The sequence below is a fragment of the Pogona vitticeps genome, chromosome 6, assembly GCF_051106095.1.
Source record: "Pogona vitticeps strain Pit_001003342236 chromosome 6, PviZW2.1, whole genome shotgun sequence".
Lineage (NCBI taxonomy): Eukaryota > Metazoa > Chordata > Lepidosauria > Squamata > Agamidae > Pogona > Pogona vitticeps.
Genome location: NC_135788.1, coordinates 42317062 through 42334401, shown reverse-complemented (window position 1 = coordinate 42334401; position 17340 = coordinate 42317062). Strand labels below are relative to the sequence as shown.

The 17340-nt window shown below is 42.9% G+C and overlaps 1 protein-coding gene across 5 annotated transcripts in view; it reads right to left on the bottom strand.

Moving 5' to 3' along the window:
* The window catches only part of UBE2E1 (ubiquitin conjugating enzyme E2 E1), an 87094-nt gene extending 83800 nt beyond the window's left edge, over positions 1 to 3294 (bottom strand). Inside the window, exons 1-2 of one of the 5 annotated variants that reach the window (XM_073003391.2) lie at positions 2995 to 3294; positions 1491 to 1579 (exon numbers count right to left, since the gene is read on the bottom strand). In XM_073003391.2, coding sequence (XP_072859492.2) covers positions 1491 to 1579; positions 2995 to 3291 — 386 coding nt within the window. In that variant the 5' untranslated portion in view covers positions 3292 to 3294. Of the gene's footprint in view, positions 1 to 1490; positions 1670 to 2270; positions 2402 to 2602; positions 2771 to 2835; positions 2966 to 2994 lie in introns of those variants that run through there. The other 4 variants (XM_020807495.3, XM_073003394.2, XM_073003393.2 and 1 more) reach the window with 4 other exon arrangements.
* Positions 3295 to 17340: the final 14046 nt, after the last annotated feature.

The window sequence follows — 17340 nt, the reverse complement described above, 5'->3', positions numbered from 1 at the left end:
TTCAGAAGAATAAAGGCACACTAAATAGATCCCCTAAGACAGAGGTCTTCAACCCCCAGTCCACGGCCTGGTGCTGGCCCATGGCCTCAGCCAGACTGGACCGCAAAGACAGACGTCCCGCCCCCCCCCCACAGGCAGTCAGGTGCATGCGCGAAGGGATGGGGGAGTGCTCACACCGGTGTTGGCGGGGGCAAACGTGCTCCCCCATCACTTTGCGCATGCAATTGAGAATGTGCACGTGCCTGAGCCCCGCCTTCCTCAGGTCCCTAAAAGGTTGGGGATAGCTGTCCTAAGAGATAAACCAGTCAATGTTTCCAAACCTCAGCAATCTTGAAGAGATCTGTAACAGAGACTGCCCTTAGGCCCACTTCACAGTCAGTGCAGGTCAAGAGACAGTTTGCTCAAAATCAACAGATCCAAGACCTGAGCCGATCTCTGTCAAGTTCAGTGGATAACAGCAATTTCCCATACAGAGTCTAAACCAAAAGGCATGCCAAGTGATCATCTTAACATTACCACTGAAATGCATGAGAATGGGTAGATTTCCTCATGCTAAGCACAATGAAGGAAATCTAAGCATCAATGAAATCTGTAACACAATTCCCATTGATTTTTATCACTTAAGATGAAAGTGATAAAAATCAATGGGAAGAAAGTACTTCCTCTCTTGGTATCTCTCACTCAGAGAAAAAAAAAGACTTATTAACATCTAGTAGCAGAATCTGCTGTCTTCTCCTTTAGAGAAAGACTTCTCTTTTCATTACCTCTGTGTCCTACTAACATCAATAGGAACAAGATCAAGAGCATTGGACTGATCAGACAGCATGCAGAAAACACTGATTCAAATTCCAGCCACTCGCGCAACATATAGGAACATAAATGTGAGGTTAGTGCAATGTAAATATTTTCAGCCTTCATTAAAATTCATGATTTTGATTGAAGCAGTGAAGATGTTTTGCATGAAAGCAGAGTGCTGAATTCTAGTCAATTTGAGAAACAAAATAACAGTATATTAATTCTAAATGCAAACAACAAAGGACTGTAATAGCTTGATTATAGGGAAGACCAGTATTTTGCACCTAGTCAGATAACATCAACTTGGTACCTAATTTTTAATCTCAGCATACAGTACTGCACAAGTGATATTACCACTGATTGTGCATCTTGGTAAGTGACTATACTAAGTGCTTTCTTCACTCAAAGCCATGAAGTTACTCAGTAGCAAAGGAGAAATTAAGTAGAGAAATTCTTTGTTCCAAGCTGTACAAGTATGCGGTACATACTAGTAATATGGCTAAATTTTGAGGAGGTCTGACAAATGAATGAGAAATATGATAAGAAAATAGAAAAATAATCTTCTGGGGACTAGGTGCCAATGCTGACATGGAAAAGCTACAAGTTCTGGACAAACAGCAATATTACAGGAGTACTAGGCAAGAAAAAACACAAGCAGACAATGCAGTTTACAGTATATTCAAAAATAATCTCACCTCTTGGCACTGGTGGAGAGAAGCTTGGAGTTTTTACTCATGCTGACTTTACTTTCCTTCTTCTTAGGTGTGCTGGTTTCTTTCTCAGTCTGTTGGTTGGAGGATGAAGATGAGGAAGAGCTGGTGCTAGCCCTCGAATCGTCATCCGACATAGCTATCCCCCACTACAAACCCCAAATCTGGAGAAGAAATGCCACAGGGAACAGAGAGGGAAACTGAATTAACACTTGAAGAAGGATCCTAACAGACAGGTGGGGGATGCCTGGGTCTTTGGAAACATTTCTTCTCCCTCTGAGCTTTGTAGGGAGTCAGAGACCCGGCTCAGAGTGGAGAAAGAAATACTCCTCTTCTTTCAGTAACATTTAGTGCCTGCTCTTGGGGGGGGGGGAAGATGAGGGAGGGATATGCACATACTATAAGAATTAATAAATGGTTAACAGGATTAAGGAGATTAAGTAATTTCCTTAAATATCTCCCCTTACAATCTTTATATAAGGGACCAATCAAGCCCCCCAATCTAGTATCAAGTCCCAAGAACATTCAAGGCTCATGGGAGAAAAAAGAATTTGAAGAGAGAAGATGCCTAGCCAGGAGGAAATATTGGTGAAGGGGGGCATGCCTGCGAGGTTATGGGGGAAAACAAGGAAAGAGTACTGGGGGAGAGGCAGTATTAGAAAAACTGATCAGAAATAGGGTGGTGGCGGATTGGGGGAAGGATGCCCTACAGAGATTACAGGGGAAATTAAAAACCAAAGGAAGTAAGAAGAGGGGGAGGAATACTTTTCAGAAGGTGCATAATTGGCGACTTCTAATTCGGGCCAGAGGGAAACACTGCCCAGAAAAGGGAAGGGGGGGTGCTCCCTGGAGAAGGGTAAACGGAGACATCTCGAGGGGTCTGCAATCCTTTGTGGGCAGGGGTCGACTAACATTTCCCGCTAAGATTAAAGAGCTGGGGGGGGGAAGAGAGTAGCTACTCCCCAAAAGGAGGGGCGCCGCCCCCCACGTTTCGCGTCTCGCTTTCCTACTCTTCTCAACCCACAGTGACCCCCTCCACACCTTTCTTACTGTGCCCCCCGTTCAATTCCTTCCCCCCACCCCACCCCATCCCTTGCCTTCTCTCTCAAGCAGGACCGGGGGGGTGCGGGGAGAAAGCTGAACATCCAGGCACCCCTCGTGCCACTGCTGGCCTCTCCTCCGCTCAGCCAGGGGGAGCGGGCGGGCGTTGTGTGTGTGTGTGGGGAGGGGGTTCCGATCTGACAGCGCCAGGAAGAATCTCTCTTCCCCCCCCCCCAATTCCTTTCTCTCTGTCTCTCTCCTTCCCTCCCCCCACGTCTCCTTTGCCAACCCAGGTCGCTCTCCCATCGCCGGCTTTCCCCTGGGCAGCTACAAAGCCCCTCGCCTGCCGCCCTTTCTCGTTTCTCCCTCAGCGCCCTCCCGGGCCAAGCCGTGCCGGGGGGGGGGAGCGGCGCTTTGCTGGGGAGATGGGGTGCCCCCTTCCCCATACCTCTCCCTTTGTGTCTGGCTGCTCCTCCTCGGTGCGGCTGGGCCTGGCCACTCGTGTCTCTCTCGCTGGGAGAGAAGCGGAAGTGCTGCAACAGCAACTATTAAACAGGCAATGGCTTCCCTGCCTGCCTCTGCCCCCCCCCCAACACCAGGCAGGGGAGGGCAGCCAGCCAGGCAGCCAGCCGGTGTCACACACATTACTCTCTCTCGCTCTCTCCCCCCCCCCCCCATGTATGTATGTAAATATGTGTGTGTAAATAAAATACGCATTCGCCAACCTACACATAGGTAAATACATATATATGTGCATACATCTATTCACTCACGCAGGGGAGAGGGAGTCCCGACTTCAGAAGACACACGCCACCCCAAAGAAAGGGAGCTTCGCGGGGGGGGGGATGTTTCAAGAGTCACATACACAAACACGCACACCCCCGCCATCCAAACTGTGCCCTTATGATTTTTTAAATTATTATTTTAAGAAAAGGAACAGGGATTTAAAAGAAAAGTGAAGAGTACTCCTGAGAGGAATTTTGTGTGTGCCTCTAACTAAGTGCGGGATTGTTCCACACTTCGCACTGGTCAGAGGAATTTAAAAGACAAAAAAAAAAAAAAACTTTTCCAACGACAAGAACAACAATGATGATGAATAAGATGAGAGTTCTTCCCGAGGAGCGAGGCGAATGCCAGGAGATTTCACTAAGAACTGACGTCGAATGGTTTGCTTTCTCTTCAGTTCACCTGCCACCAGAAGTCACCTCCTCACTGCCCTTTTCATTTCCCCCTCCTTCTCTTTCCCCCTACATGTCCGAGCCTCAGGAGGACAAATGCGTGTGGAGAAGAGACAGCGCCTGATAAGAGCACCTCAGAGTTATCGTGCCCCAATTCCGCTCACTTTCCTGGGCAGACAACCACCTCCTCTCTCAGGTCCAGAGGCTACGGCAGACTTTCAAGGGCTGAGTCCCAGCGCAACAGGCCCGCCCTGTTTCTCCTCTCTTGGGTCAAGAGGATTTGACTTGTTCCAGTTGTGTCCTCGCCCAAAGCTGCTGCTGCTTTCTTCTAGCACCCCTAAGAGCATCAATTCTTTTGTGCCCAGTTAATGAATTTTTGTAAAATAAACCTTGTGCTGACTCGTTTTGCTTGCCTAAAGTTTGGGGTAACTATTAGTCATTTTTCTTGTCTCTTCCACTCCCTGCAGAGCCAAAAGATCACTATCCAACAGGCAAAACCCAAGCAGCCTTCAGAGAAGGAGAATGTCACCAAGCTGTGTGCTGTGGAGGAACAAGATTGAGGAACAGCTTATTAAACGTGATAAAATGTGGTAACTCGAGTGCAATTTTATTGTGAACATCATCTTTCTTTTCCCCTGTTTTAGTGTTCCAGTATCATTGTTGTTGTCAGAGCTTTGATACTATTCAGTTTCAGAATTCTGTTGTTCTGTTTGACATCACTGACGTACGATGGAAAAGTCTGTTATGTCATCAACCCCATTCTAAAATTAAGCATGAACGTTCTTGAATTGTGGCAGCAGACTGAAAGAAAAATCTGTTTTTTATTTTTAAATGTATTAGTAATTCAGGAGCCAATCAGTGAGTCAGAACATTTCTTTGTTTTTTTTGCTCTTGTTTCTAAACTTGCAACTGATTGTTGCTTTATAACAAAAAAGCTGAATGATATTTAAATACAAGTAGCATATGTTTCCATCATTTGAATAGGGTGTTTTGGACTTTTTCAGAGGATAAGATAAAGGCAAAGGTTCCCCTTGACAATTTTTGTCCAGTCATGTTTGACTCTAGGGGGCGGTGCTCATCCCCGTTTCCAAACCACAGAGCCAGCGTTTTGTCCGAAGACAATCTTCCGTGGTCACATGGCCAGTGCGACTTAGACACGGAACGCTGTTACCTTCCCACCGAGGTGGTCCCTATTATCTACTCGCATTTGCATGCTTTCGAACCGCTAGGTTGGCGGGAGCTGGGACAAGCAACGGGAGCTCACTCCGTCGTGTGGATTCGCTCTTATGACTGCTTGGTCTTCTGACCCTGCAGCACAGGCTTCTGTGGTTTAGCCCGCAGCGCCACCACGTCCCTCTTTTTCAGAGGATACATACCCCAAATATAAAACGCCAACCTGAAGCAGCAAGGCCGGGATATTCTGGAAATCCCCCTTGCATTTCCTGGAGCAAAGCCAGGAATCTGACTATAGTGAAGGAAAGCAATTTCTTCCCTTGGTGTAAGTCCCACTGAACTTCAGTGGGTTGTGTCTGAGTAGAATTGTGTGGGACTGAATCTTTAATGTCTCCCATTTGGGGAAAAACACAATGAAGGCAAGCCAGAAATTGAAAGCAAGTAAAAATAAGATCCTTCCATCCTGAATGTTTCTCATGCTACCAGTCAGAAAACATTTTGCAGCTATTCTGTATTTTCCTCCTAAATGGATTTTTATAGCCTGGGCATAACATTTCATGAATGAGGTAGGCAGGAAAATTGCAGGGTAAAAGCATTCTCTGGAAGTACCCATGTCCTGGATCCTAGAAGCATCCAGTATGAGTCAGAGGGAAAGAGGCAAGATGGTGCAATCTTCCTGTGGCATAACAAACAAGGTAAAAGGAATTCAGGAGCAACAATTAATATAATTAAGGAAGAAGGAAAGCTTCCTCTCTAGCACAACCTGAACTTACCCCTTTGCACCTGGCTTGCACCCAGGGAGGCACAAACAGAAGAGGAGTGGGCCTGCCATTCTGGGTTGTGACAATATTTATATATTTATAAACATTATATCCTGCCCTTGAGTAATTCTGACTTACGGTGACCCTTTAAAAAGTTTTCCAGGTAAAGAATACTCAGAAGCGGGGTGCCCTGGGACTGTGCAGTTTGCCCAAGACCACACAGGCTAGCTCTTCTCCCTGAAGACACAGTGGGAAATAGAACTCCTAACCTCTGAACTGCCCAGCCAGTTTGCAATGTATCCTTACACTCTGCATATATTGCATGGGGAATGACAATGATAATAGTAGGTTTTATCCTACCATCTCCTCCCCCACATACAGATGCAGTGATGCCCTATGTGCCACAATGAATGAGAATTATAAGCAGTCAAACTATACCTGATAGTGTGTAGTATGCAATTTGTTCCTGACATTTTTCTGTTTAGAAAATGTCAGTGGGGAGACTGCAATATGCCCTGTAGTGTGAAAAACAAAACTGAAGAAAGAGTGTGCGGGAATGCCTCTGGAGGGGAAAGTCAAGAAGTTAATTTTTTCATTTTGAGTGATTTCTGCTGTTAGATTTCTACTTCCACTGGTGAAGTTTGCAAAAGAAAAAAAGTCACTAATACGCATTGGCAGTGAGAATATGAATTGCACCATCCTGTATAGTCCAGGTTCTACAGTAAGGAATGGTATGGAATCATTGAACCATAAAATAAGATAATCATTTGAAATATGGATTTCTTGCAGGATCTTAAGAATTTCTTGGACCAAGAAGTTCACCAATGAAGAAGTACTAAGATAAATGAAGACTGTCCAAGGAGTCTAGAACAGTTTGATCACATAACAAGAAACGAAAAGTACAGATTGTTACTGCTGATCATTGAAGATAAAATAAGAGGGAAAAGAAGTGTAGGTAGGAGAACAACTTAGCTTAAGAATCTTGTAGGCTGCTTTGGTTAAACTACAATATCATGTTTTAGAGTTTCCACATTCACAATCATAACTTTAACATTTATGACAATGTCCATCTTCCAGTAGGAGCAGAGGAGGAGGAAGATGAACTGTATTGCATTTCCCCTTTATTCAGAACATTATTTAAATTTTTGCTTTATATGGAATGGATTGATTCCCTAAAGGAAGCTACATGCTTGAGTTTGCAAGAGCTGAACAGGGCTGTTGAGGACAGGGCATTTTGAAGAGTGCTGCTCATTCATGGAGTTGCCATAAGTCAGGGGTGACTTGATGGAACAAACAACAACAAATATAAGATGACCAGAAGAGCAAAAAGAAGAAGAACAGATAGATATAACTGAGACTACAAGGAGCTATTGGTGTCTCATGGTAAATGTAGGGAATATTTTATTTCTGAGCAATTGTTCTGGCTGATGATGTGATCAGCCTTATACAGCACAACTTGAATAAATAGGATTTCACCATTTTTTATTTGGTCTACATATCTACTAATACCTCTGTCAGCATACAGCAAGTAGCATTTATTCTGAACTATGAATCCAGTTGGAGGACATAACGGTTTGCTTTCTATGCTTTTTTTGTGTTTACATTTTTGAAAAAAAATTATTTGAACTACAACAATAAACAGGGACGTGGTGGTGCTGCGGGCTAAACCGCAGAAGCCTTTGTGTGCTGCAGGGTCAGAAGACCAGCAGTCATAATATCGAATCCACGCGACAGAGTGAGCTCCTGTCACTTTGTCCCAGCTCCTCGCCAACCTAGCAGTTCAAAAGCATGTAAATGCGAGTAGATAAATAGGTACCACCTCAGTGGGAAGGTAAACAGTGCTCCATGTATAGCTGCGCTGGCCACGTGACAATGGAAACTGTCTTCAGACAAATGCTGGCTCTATGGCTTGGAAACAGGGATGAGCAACGCCCCCTAGAGTCGGACACGACTCACTAAATGTCATGGGGAACCTTACCTTTACCCTTACAACAATAAACAGGATTATGGTATTAATTTATGTCAGCTCTGAGGTGAGTTGTGAGTTTGGTGGTCATTACAGTGGTGCCTCGCTTAACGAGCACACCGTATAACGATGAATTTGCATAGCGATCCGTTTTTTGGGATCGCTAATGCGAAGGCATACCGACGGTCGCAATGGGCAAAACTCGCATTGCGAAGATCGGTAAGCGTTTCGCTTACCGATCTTCGCATTGCGACATCGGGGGATCAGCTGTTCGGCGGTTCCAAAATGGCCGCCGGATGACCGAAAATGGCCGCGCACAGCATTTTCGCGCCCTGCCCTCACTTACCGAGGGCACGAAAATGGCTGCTGCTATGGAGGAACATTGCTGAATGGTGAGTTTTGTGCCCATTTAACATCGTTTAATGCATTCCAGTGGGTTTCCCCGTTCCGTTTAGCGATGTTTCCCCATAGCGAAGGTTAATCCGGAACGGATGGTATTAATTTATGTCAGCCGGAACGGATTAACCTCGCTATGCGGAGCACCACTGTACTTTACTTGAATGTGAATGTTATGTTGCTCTGAGTTATCTATGCCAATGTATATATTTTATTTATTTATTTATTTATTTATTTATTTATTTATTTATTTATTTATTTATTTATATGCCGCCCACTCTACCCAAAGATCTCTAGGCAGCTTACCACAATTAAAATACAATTAAAATCCAATAAAAAGTTAAAACAATTAAAATACAATTAAAATAGATACTCTAAAAATTGCCATCAGGACCCACAGTTGATATTATTTCAATTAAAAGCCTTCTGGAACAGGAAAGTTTTGACCTGGCGCCGAAATGTCATCAGCGTCGGCACCAGACAAATCCCAGTCGGGAGGACATTCCATAGTCTGGGGTCAGCTGCCGAAAAGGCCCTTTCCCTACAAGCCATCCCTCTTACCTCCTTGAGGGACGGCTCTTTCAAAAGGGCCCCCTGGCTAGATCTTAACTGCCGGGTAGGCTCATATGGAAGGAGGCGGTCCGTCAGGTATCCAGGGCTCAAGCCATTTATATGTCTGACCAAGTCTAAGGTATTATGCAATAAGTATTATTAGAACTCTCTCTGTGCATTTTTTCATACGTCCACATCTTTAATTTGCTTATAAAGGTGAGGATAAGGGACTCTGTGTAACTTGTTTTCTTGGGATCCAAAGTTTGTTTTTCCCTAACAGATTACTCTTGGAAGCTTCACTATCCAAATCTGACTCCTAAATTTGTGAGAGGCAAACGCCACATCAAGCCTTGGAGTTGGCCCCACACCAACATAATCTGTCTAGTTTGTTACAATATAATTCTTAGTGTCATCTTGTGAAGATTTATTCATTTACAAGTCTCCTTGGTGCTAATTTCAATGTATTATTGGTGACTGCAAGTAGTTTGTCCCCTACAAAAGTGGTTCACTGGTTCTTCTAATTCATTTTGCGTTCCTACCTGTGTTTGCCATCCCACTAAAACTCTCCACATACTACTTTCCATAAATTATAATTAAAAACCTTCATTGTGAAATTTACATGGCATTTTTTCATGTTTTGTAACAATTTTGAGCTTTTCACAGAGTTTTTCTATGTTTTCTGCATCTTTATCACCTGCTGGTGGGGCATATATTTGTACAATTCTGATGTCTGACGTATGTCCCTCAAGTTGGATAAGCACTACCCAGTCTTTGTATGGGGTGAAGTCTGTAACAGCTACACTTCGTTTTTGGTTACTATGACTGCAGCTTCACCATGTTGTTGTGTTATTACTGCCAGAATAAAATACAGTATGTCCAATATGTAACTGTACTTGGCTAGATCCTGGGCAATAAACTTCACTTTTTCTAAGAAATGAATGTTCATTCTTTTTGTTTCATTTGCTGTGGACTTTTCTTGTTACATTCAATACATACTGCATACATTGTCTTTGTTGACATTGACATTCCTGCCGCCCAAAGTCAGGTGGGTTTTAGATGCAATTTATTTCACAAAGGCTTCACTGGCTCTCTCATTAAGGTACCCATCCCAAAGCCATTAGCTTTTCAAGATGCTGGGCGAATTAGCCAGCAGGTGATATTCAACATGGTATATGGTGACACTACTTACTACATCTGGCTAGAGGCTTTTGGTTACTGAAGTACCAAATATTGTAAATAGAATAAATATTATTTTTAGACATCTACTGTATAGTGCATGGACAGGGAACAGGCAGCCTTCCAAATATTGTTAGACTGCAGGTCCCATTGATGATGATAGCCTGTTTAACCAAAGGTGCAGATTCATGTGAACTGCATTTGAACAACATCTGGAAGGGAAGGCTAAACATTTCCCATCCATAATTTAGGGCTTGTGAAGGGGTCTCACACCTGATCAACTTCATGGCAAGCATGTGTTTTTACAAACTAGAAGGGGACACCATTGAAGCCAATGTTGAACCGTTTTCCTGTGTGGGATTGGATCGTGCCCCATCTGTTAACTAATTTACACTGTTCATAGTCCCGAAGGCAGCATGTGTCGTTCTGCCAACTCCTGCGACATTGCTGGAACCAGTTGTATTGGCTCTTGCCTTTCCATTGGATCATTTCGGCAATGTGGAGAGGGGGGATCTGCTGCTTGGGTAACAGCCTATCCTCCATATTACCTTACCCGGGCTTCATGCTCTGGAGAGGACACTCCTCGATTCAGAGCATGTTACCATAGTCTCTTGAGACTGAAGGATGCCTATATCCTAGTCCAAAGAACCTGACTTATATACAGTATGTTGTCATTATAACTATTACTGAATACAAAATATGCTCCTTTTAAATAATTCTTAGATGTATAATCACAGGACATTCTAGTTTCCAAATAGTTTTTCGTGGAGTATCTGCTGGTGAACATAATCCAAGAATACAGTACTATAATAATCAAAGAGGGTACAAACTGGAACCTGTTAAAAATAGTGAATAAGATGGAAAATATAATGATGGAAGTCCACTGTACACTAATTAAGTTATAACAGCTTTCATTATCCCAGATCCCTAAGTGTAAAATAATTACTCAAAGGGGGAAAGTCTTCCTTGTAATAGAAAGTTTATTTCCATGTCTAAAATCGCATTGCCTAATTGTCTTGCCATAAATAAACAAGAGTTTTTTAGTCTAAGGTTAAGAAGCCAACTGGTTTAATCCTGCCTTCTCATGATCATCTTCATCTGCCTAGGGAACTGTCAAAGGCAGTTTGGAAACTATGACTGCTGATAACATATATTCAACAGATGAAATCTTCCTTGGCATTGTTTTGCCAAGGTTCTTAATTTCTCTGACTTCACACAGATATCAATGGCATGAGAGCCATTTCACATTGAGAAGAGGCACAGACAGCCCTAATGAGACAGCTTGTCTATGAAGAACGAAGATGTAGGATTGTGCTTTGATCACCCTGTGTCCAATGCAGCATTAAATACGTGAAAACAAGAATGGCCTGGGGCAACCCTGAAGGTTGTTTCCAATCATCTATCTCATCCTGCCTGTTTACTTCTTGTCTTTAGGCTGCAATCCTATTCTTCATTTACCTGGCTCTTACTGTACATCTGAATAGAAATATACAGGAATACATTGTTAAGATACTCCATTGATTAAATTAGTCTTCATGACCGTATAGGTTTGAAATAAGATATCCAGTGTGATATAGTAGATACATGGATGGCTCAGGTGACCTGGGTTTGAATCCCTGCTAGGCCATGGTAATTCACTTGGGCATGGCAATGATAAAACCATTTCTTAAACATCTCACTTACCTGGAGAACCCTATTAAAGTTATCAATTCTGACTTGACAGCATATAACACAGTCTTGAAATGGATTAAGGCATATCTTGACTTATTTCCATGCTCTGAGATATCCTGAAAACTAGTTTTGCCTTTATAACTTTGAGAGACACTGATAGGGGCTTTTGAAGAGTTATTGACATTGTAAAAAATATGGAAGTGGAAAATATTTCTTTCCGAACAAGATTATTCTATTTTTAGGCAGACATAATTCGACTATTTAATTTCATTTAAAATAGTTTGCCCCACCTTTCTCCTATGCAGTTAACCAAAGTTTTCGTAATGTAATTATAAAATGGAGCTGTATAGCATTTCCTAAGCCAAGGTTTGTGTTTATGAATAGGTTTAGAATTTATTTCATTCCAGGGTGCCAGGCTTGAAACATATAATCTTTTAGGTAGCCAATTGCTCTAAGAAATGTAAGTTTGAAATATTATTTTAGGAAATCCATGCAAAAGCACATGTGCATATGTCGGTGTGTGTTTGTGTGCTCGCATGCACATGCACACACACACACACATCCTGTTACCATTATTTTAAACATAGTCTTGAAAAATGCACAAGAATTGCAGTACAAATGCTTTAGTGCAGTGGTTCTCAACCTTGGGTCCCCAGATGTTCTTGCACTAAAACCCCCAGAAGTTTTAGGTGATTATTATAACCTGTATCACAGCACCAAAAATTGAGAGTTAGACTCCTTTACTCTATAGTAGCACACAATTATTCCACAAGATCAGTACCCATTGATTCATTTATCCAGTCTGAAAATATTAAAAATGTTAAAAGAAAAATCCTATTTCTAAAGATGAAGTGACCAGAACTGGCCATTAGAGGGAGACAGAGACCATGCTAGGGTGACTTGGAATCAATCCCCTGTGGGCATGGGGGTCCTACTGTATATTCTCTGCTGTATGGCTTCATTCAATAGGCTGGTGAGAAGGCATTACTGCTGAAGCCAACTTTGCATAAGGATTTAATAGCATCAAGGGAGTGTTTCCAGTTTTCAGGCTATACCCTGGGATGTGTGCGTAAAAAAGAAAATAGTTTTTCAGAGCACATGGAGAATGATGGTGACACACCACTAAGAAGCAAAGTAACCAATAGAAAGAATGCTCATATCCTCCATTTAATCTGTTTTCCCTCCCACAATGATATTTCATCATAGATAGCATGCCTTGGCACTTAGAATTACAAGCAAGCCTATGTTTACCTTAAAATAAGCAATCACAAAACAAAACATGTTAAATGCAACATGTGTTGCTGAGGAAAATCAGATGATTTGCCAAACAGACATATTTTAGCACTTAAAGGAGGACATCTTCTAAAGTGTCCTTATTATGTTGTCTAGTCTGACTCTGTGTAGATGCAGCCAGATTCTCCCAACACAACTGGGACTAAGGGCCAGTATTTCCCTCCCTCAGATATGCACTCTGATGGCAGAAAGTGAAGAGGAATTAAAGAACCTCTTAATGAGGGTGAAAGAGGAGAGCACAAAAAATGGTCTAAAGCTCAACATCAAAAAAACTAAGATCATGGTCACTCGTCCCATCATCTCCTGACAAATAGAAGGGGAAGATATGGAGGCAGTGACAGATTTTACTTTCTTGGGCTCCATGATCACTGCAGATGGAGACAGCAGCCCTGAAATTAAAAGACGCCTGCTTCTTGGGAGGAAAGCAATGACAAACCTAGACAGCATCTTAAAAAAGCAGAGACATCACCTTGCCGGCAAAGGTCAGCATAGTCAAAGCTATGGTTTTACCAGTAGCAATGTATGGAAGTGAGAGCTGGACCATAAAGAAGGCTGACCGCTGAAGAATTGTGGTGCTAGAGGAGACTCTTGAGAGTCCCCTGGACTGCAAAGAGAACAAACCTATCCATTTTGAAGGAAATCAACCCTGAGTGCTCCCTGGAAGGACAGATCCTGAAGCTGAGGCTTCAATACTTTGGCCATCTCATGAGAAGAGGAGACACCCTAGAAAAGACCCTGATGTTAGGAAAGTGTGACGGCAAGAGGAGAAGGGGACGGCAGAGGATGAGATGGTTGGACAGTGTCACTGAAGCTACCGACATGAATTTGACCCAACTCTGGGAGGCAGTGGAGGACAGAAGGGCCTGGCATGCGCTGGTCCATGGGGTCACGAAGAGTCGGACATGATTTAACGACTAAACAACAATAGCTTCCAGCCCAGAAGACGTAAGACATCCCCCCTCCAATTCTCTGTGAACTCTAATCAAGCATCATACAATATAAAGTCAGTGGAGGCAACTGCCTGAGGCAGAATATGTTGTGGGGCGGCACCAGCAGCTCCTCAACAATTCTCTTGAGTCCCCTGGCCCTTCCCCTCTACTCAACAGCAAAACTATGTAGGTGGCACTGTACCAGTGTCAGTGCTGGAAGTAACATTAAGCTGCTAGTTTGGTTCTGTAAATCGAAACCAGGGGGAGGGGAGCAGGTGCCATCATACTCACTGCCTCAGGCGGCCAATTGTCACAGGCCAGACCTACTCTCAGCTGATGCTTCTGGCAGCTGGAGAGCCTACCTGTTTGCACAGTAATTGCTTTTTATAATGCCTGAAGAGTACATAGTCACTGAGCACCAAGGATCCTTAAGCAGAAATGAACTGCATTAAGCAGAGAACCATAATCAACATTATGCTGCTTCCAGCTGTCCATGTATTATCATTGCCTATCAGGTGTTTTATTGGTCATGCCTGTATTTTCATGACTCTGATATTGCATCCCTATAATATTTTTAGTCATTTAGATCCATATTGCAAGCACCTTTTAATTTAAGTATCATAATGTTCAGAGAAGTTGCTGATTCTCATTTGCTATAATATTCCTGTAGTTTTCTCTAGTTCTGTATCTACATGTTGTTGGAAGGTTTTATTTTCCGTGTTGTTTTGCAGAGCAAACAAAAAGGCAGACAGAAATGTAACAAATATAGAAATCCAACAAACAAAAAACAAAAAAAACCTGATGCCTGTGTAAGGGTATATTTAAACAGGACATACAGTAATTTTTTTTGCTAGTGGAAGAATATGAACCTACCTGACTCAAGTTTGTATAGTCATAGTGCCTCTAGCTACTCCTCCCAGGCAGAAGGGAATGAAACAAGAGGACTCACCCCAGGACACAAAGGACTATTGTGCCCTTGGACTCAGGCATTCCTACCTATCCCTCTGTCCTCTCCTCACATATGGTACTCTCACATGACCCAAGCTTAGCCAATAGGGTAGCGAAGCCCTGGGCAGTATAAAATTGCTAATTCTGGCACTGCTTGTATGAATATATTTCGCTCCCAAATTCTCCTGAGTTGGACCAAGGTATCCTTTACTCCCTGGGATAAATGTCCAGTCCAGATTTTCCTTGGCAAACTGTGGAAATTATTGTTGCTTAAAAATCTCTAACTACACAGTGTAAAAAGTTCAGGGGCCTCCAGAACAGAATTGGCTTCAAGTCTCCTCAGTAGACCACTCTTTATTGCATAGTTCTCCTCAACTGGCACTTACTGTCTCAATAACCCAAGAGAAACTTGTAGAGAAAGGAAAAAAATACATTTACTCACAGTTCTGAATAGATTTAAAACAGCATACTGTATTATAGAAAAACAGTGACTGGTTACATTAACAGAGCTTAACTAATTAACTAGCTTCATTACTACATGACTTGCTGACTGATTACAAAGCTGACTCTGACTCCTGACTAAAAAAGAGCAAGAAATGTTTTTTTCAGGTAGAGAGGTGTGGCTCTCTTCAAAGGCAGAGAGATAACAATTGCCACTGCTGGATTGATTGACACTCACCCCAGTCCAGAAAAGTCCACTCCCAAGCCAAAACCTCTTAAAGGCAGCATATAAAGATTGCAATAATTCAACAACCCCTCTCCCGCAATGTAAATTAGGTAATATTTGCAAATGGTGGTTCATATGGCCACTTCCAACTGTGATTTCAGGGCTTGATTTGTTCCTAATCTCTATTTCTTTATCTACCACCAGCCTGCAATTTAAGCGAGATGTGTGATTTGTCCCACCACCATGGAGTGAGGCACCCGCAGTAAGGATCATTGTGGGCCCCCAAATTTAGTATTAAGCAAAACACTTACCCATGGTGTTTCTACACCTGCACCGTGCAAGAAGGTGGCAGATTCAACTAAAAGCAAAGCTCTCTCTCTCTCTCTCTCTTTTTTAATGAGAAAGCAAATCTCTCTCTCTCTCTCTCTTTTTTAATGAGAGGAGCGAACACCAATAAGAGCTAGTTTTCATGTGGAGAGAATGGGAGCAGTGCCATTCTACCTTGCTTAAAATCATTTGCCACTACCAGGTGTATTGAGTGAAAGCATGAAATCAGTTGCTGTGTCAGCAATGGAGAAGTTCCCTTTTGGACTACCACTCCCAGAATTCTACAGCCAGGCCTCCTACCAAAATTCTCTCAACACAATCATTTAGGGAAGTTGTGACATGATGGGTGAATGGGGTTAATGATCTGCCCTTGCAAAATCACTGTGTGGAGGAACCAACACATCCTCAGTGAATGGCAATGTGGCTGACCACTTCCTGGAAAATATAGCTAGCATGAGAATCTGGAGAGTATTAATACGTAGTCAGAGAAAAATGATTGGAGGTTGACTACTCCCAGAATGCAGTAGCCTGCATAAATACTGGCCAAGGTGGCTGTGGGATTCTAGGGTTTGTAGTCCAAAAAAGCAAATACCCCTCTCTTTAATTTTACAGTATGACACAGATCAGTCTTGCATTCTAGAGCAGCCCTCCAGATTGCTTTGGACTAGAATTTCCAATGTTCCTAGCTTGCATGTAGAAAGTTTTTAACAAATAAACTGATTATATTCAACTATTAATGTAAATTATTTGAGTGCAGAAATTACTTTACCTAATATAGTTATTTTATTAAATTATTAAATTAACTGGTTTCCTCACTCCCTAAATGCCCAGCCTACATGGCTCATAGTCAAGGATGATGAGAGTTCTAGTCTAAGTTAGGGCCAAGGCCAGCCTGAGACATTTTGCTGTCTGAAACAGAGCACAAATGACATTTATTTTGCAATAGGCCCAACCCCAATTTTGAACATGGGAGAACTACACACACATGTCTGTTACATACAGCACTGATGTTACCTGTCTGTCATGGGTTTGGAGGGAAAGTTCCATCCTATGGGGAGTGGAAGGCGGGACATCAGGAGGAGGGGCTGTACTATATATATATGTGAAGCCTGTGTGGTGAAGTTTAGAAGACGCTGGGATGTGAAGAAGCAGCAGCTGGGAAGAAGAAGCTGGTGTGGGAGTCTGTGTGTCAGACAGGGTACTACTGTGTGTCAGAGTACCAACCTGATAGGTTCAGGTGTCTGTTGGTTAGCCAGAACTGATAGGTTCAGGGTCTGTGCTTCAAGTTAAGGGTTCTGTGTGAACCAAACTGTGTGTATGTATGAGTGAGAATAAGCCACGTTACTTTATCTTATTCACCTGATCGTTTTATTTTTCCCTGTGTGTATTTAAATAAACCTTATTCTTTTATTTGTTTAAAAATCCATCCCTGGTCTGTGTGACTTCTTACAGGGAATGGTTGGTGGCAGCTTAGTTAACGTGTGGCATATCCCAGTAGGTCTGGGTTTGTCACATTGATTGGTGTCCAGCGTGTGGGATACGACTGGTCCACTTGTCCAGCGGTCCAGCAAAGCCTTGGCAAGTGTGCCCAGAGCAAGGGGGGTCTAGTCAGGGACAATCTGAGAGCGCGTAGGTAATCTTCTAGGTGTGCCTCACGGGGGGGTGCACTAGTAGAAGAACGTGTAACCTCAGATTGGGGGCTAGATTAGGGAGCTCTGAGGCAGCCCGTTTTGGCGGGAAAAAGCTGAGGCAAAACT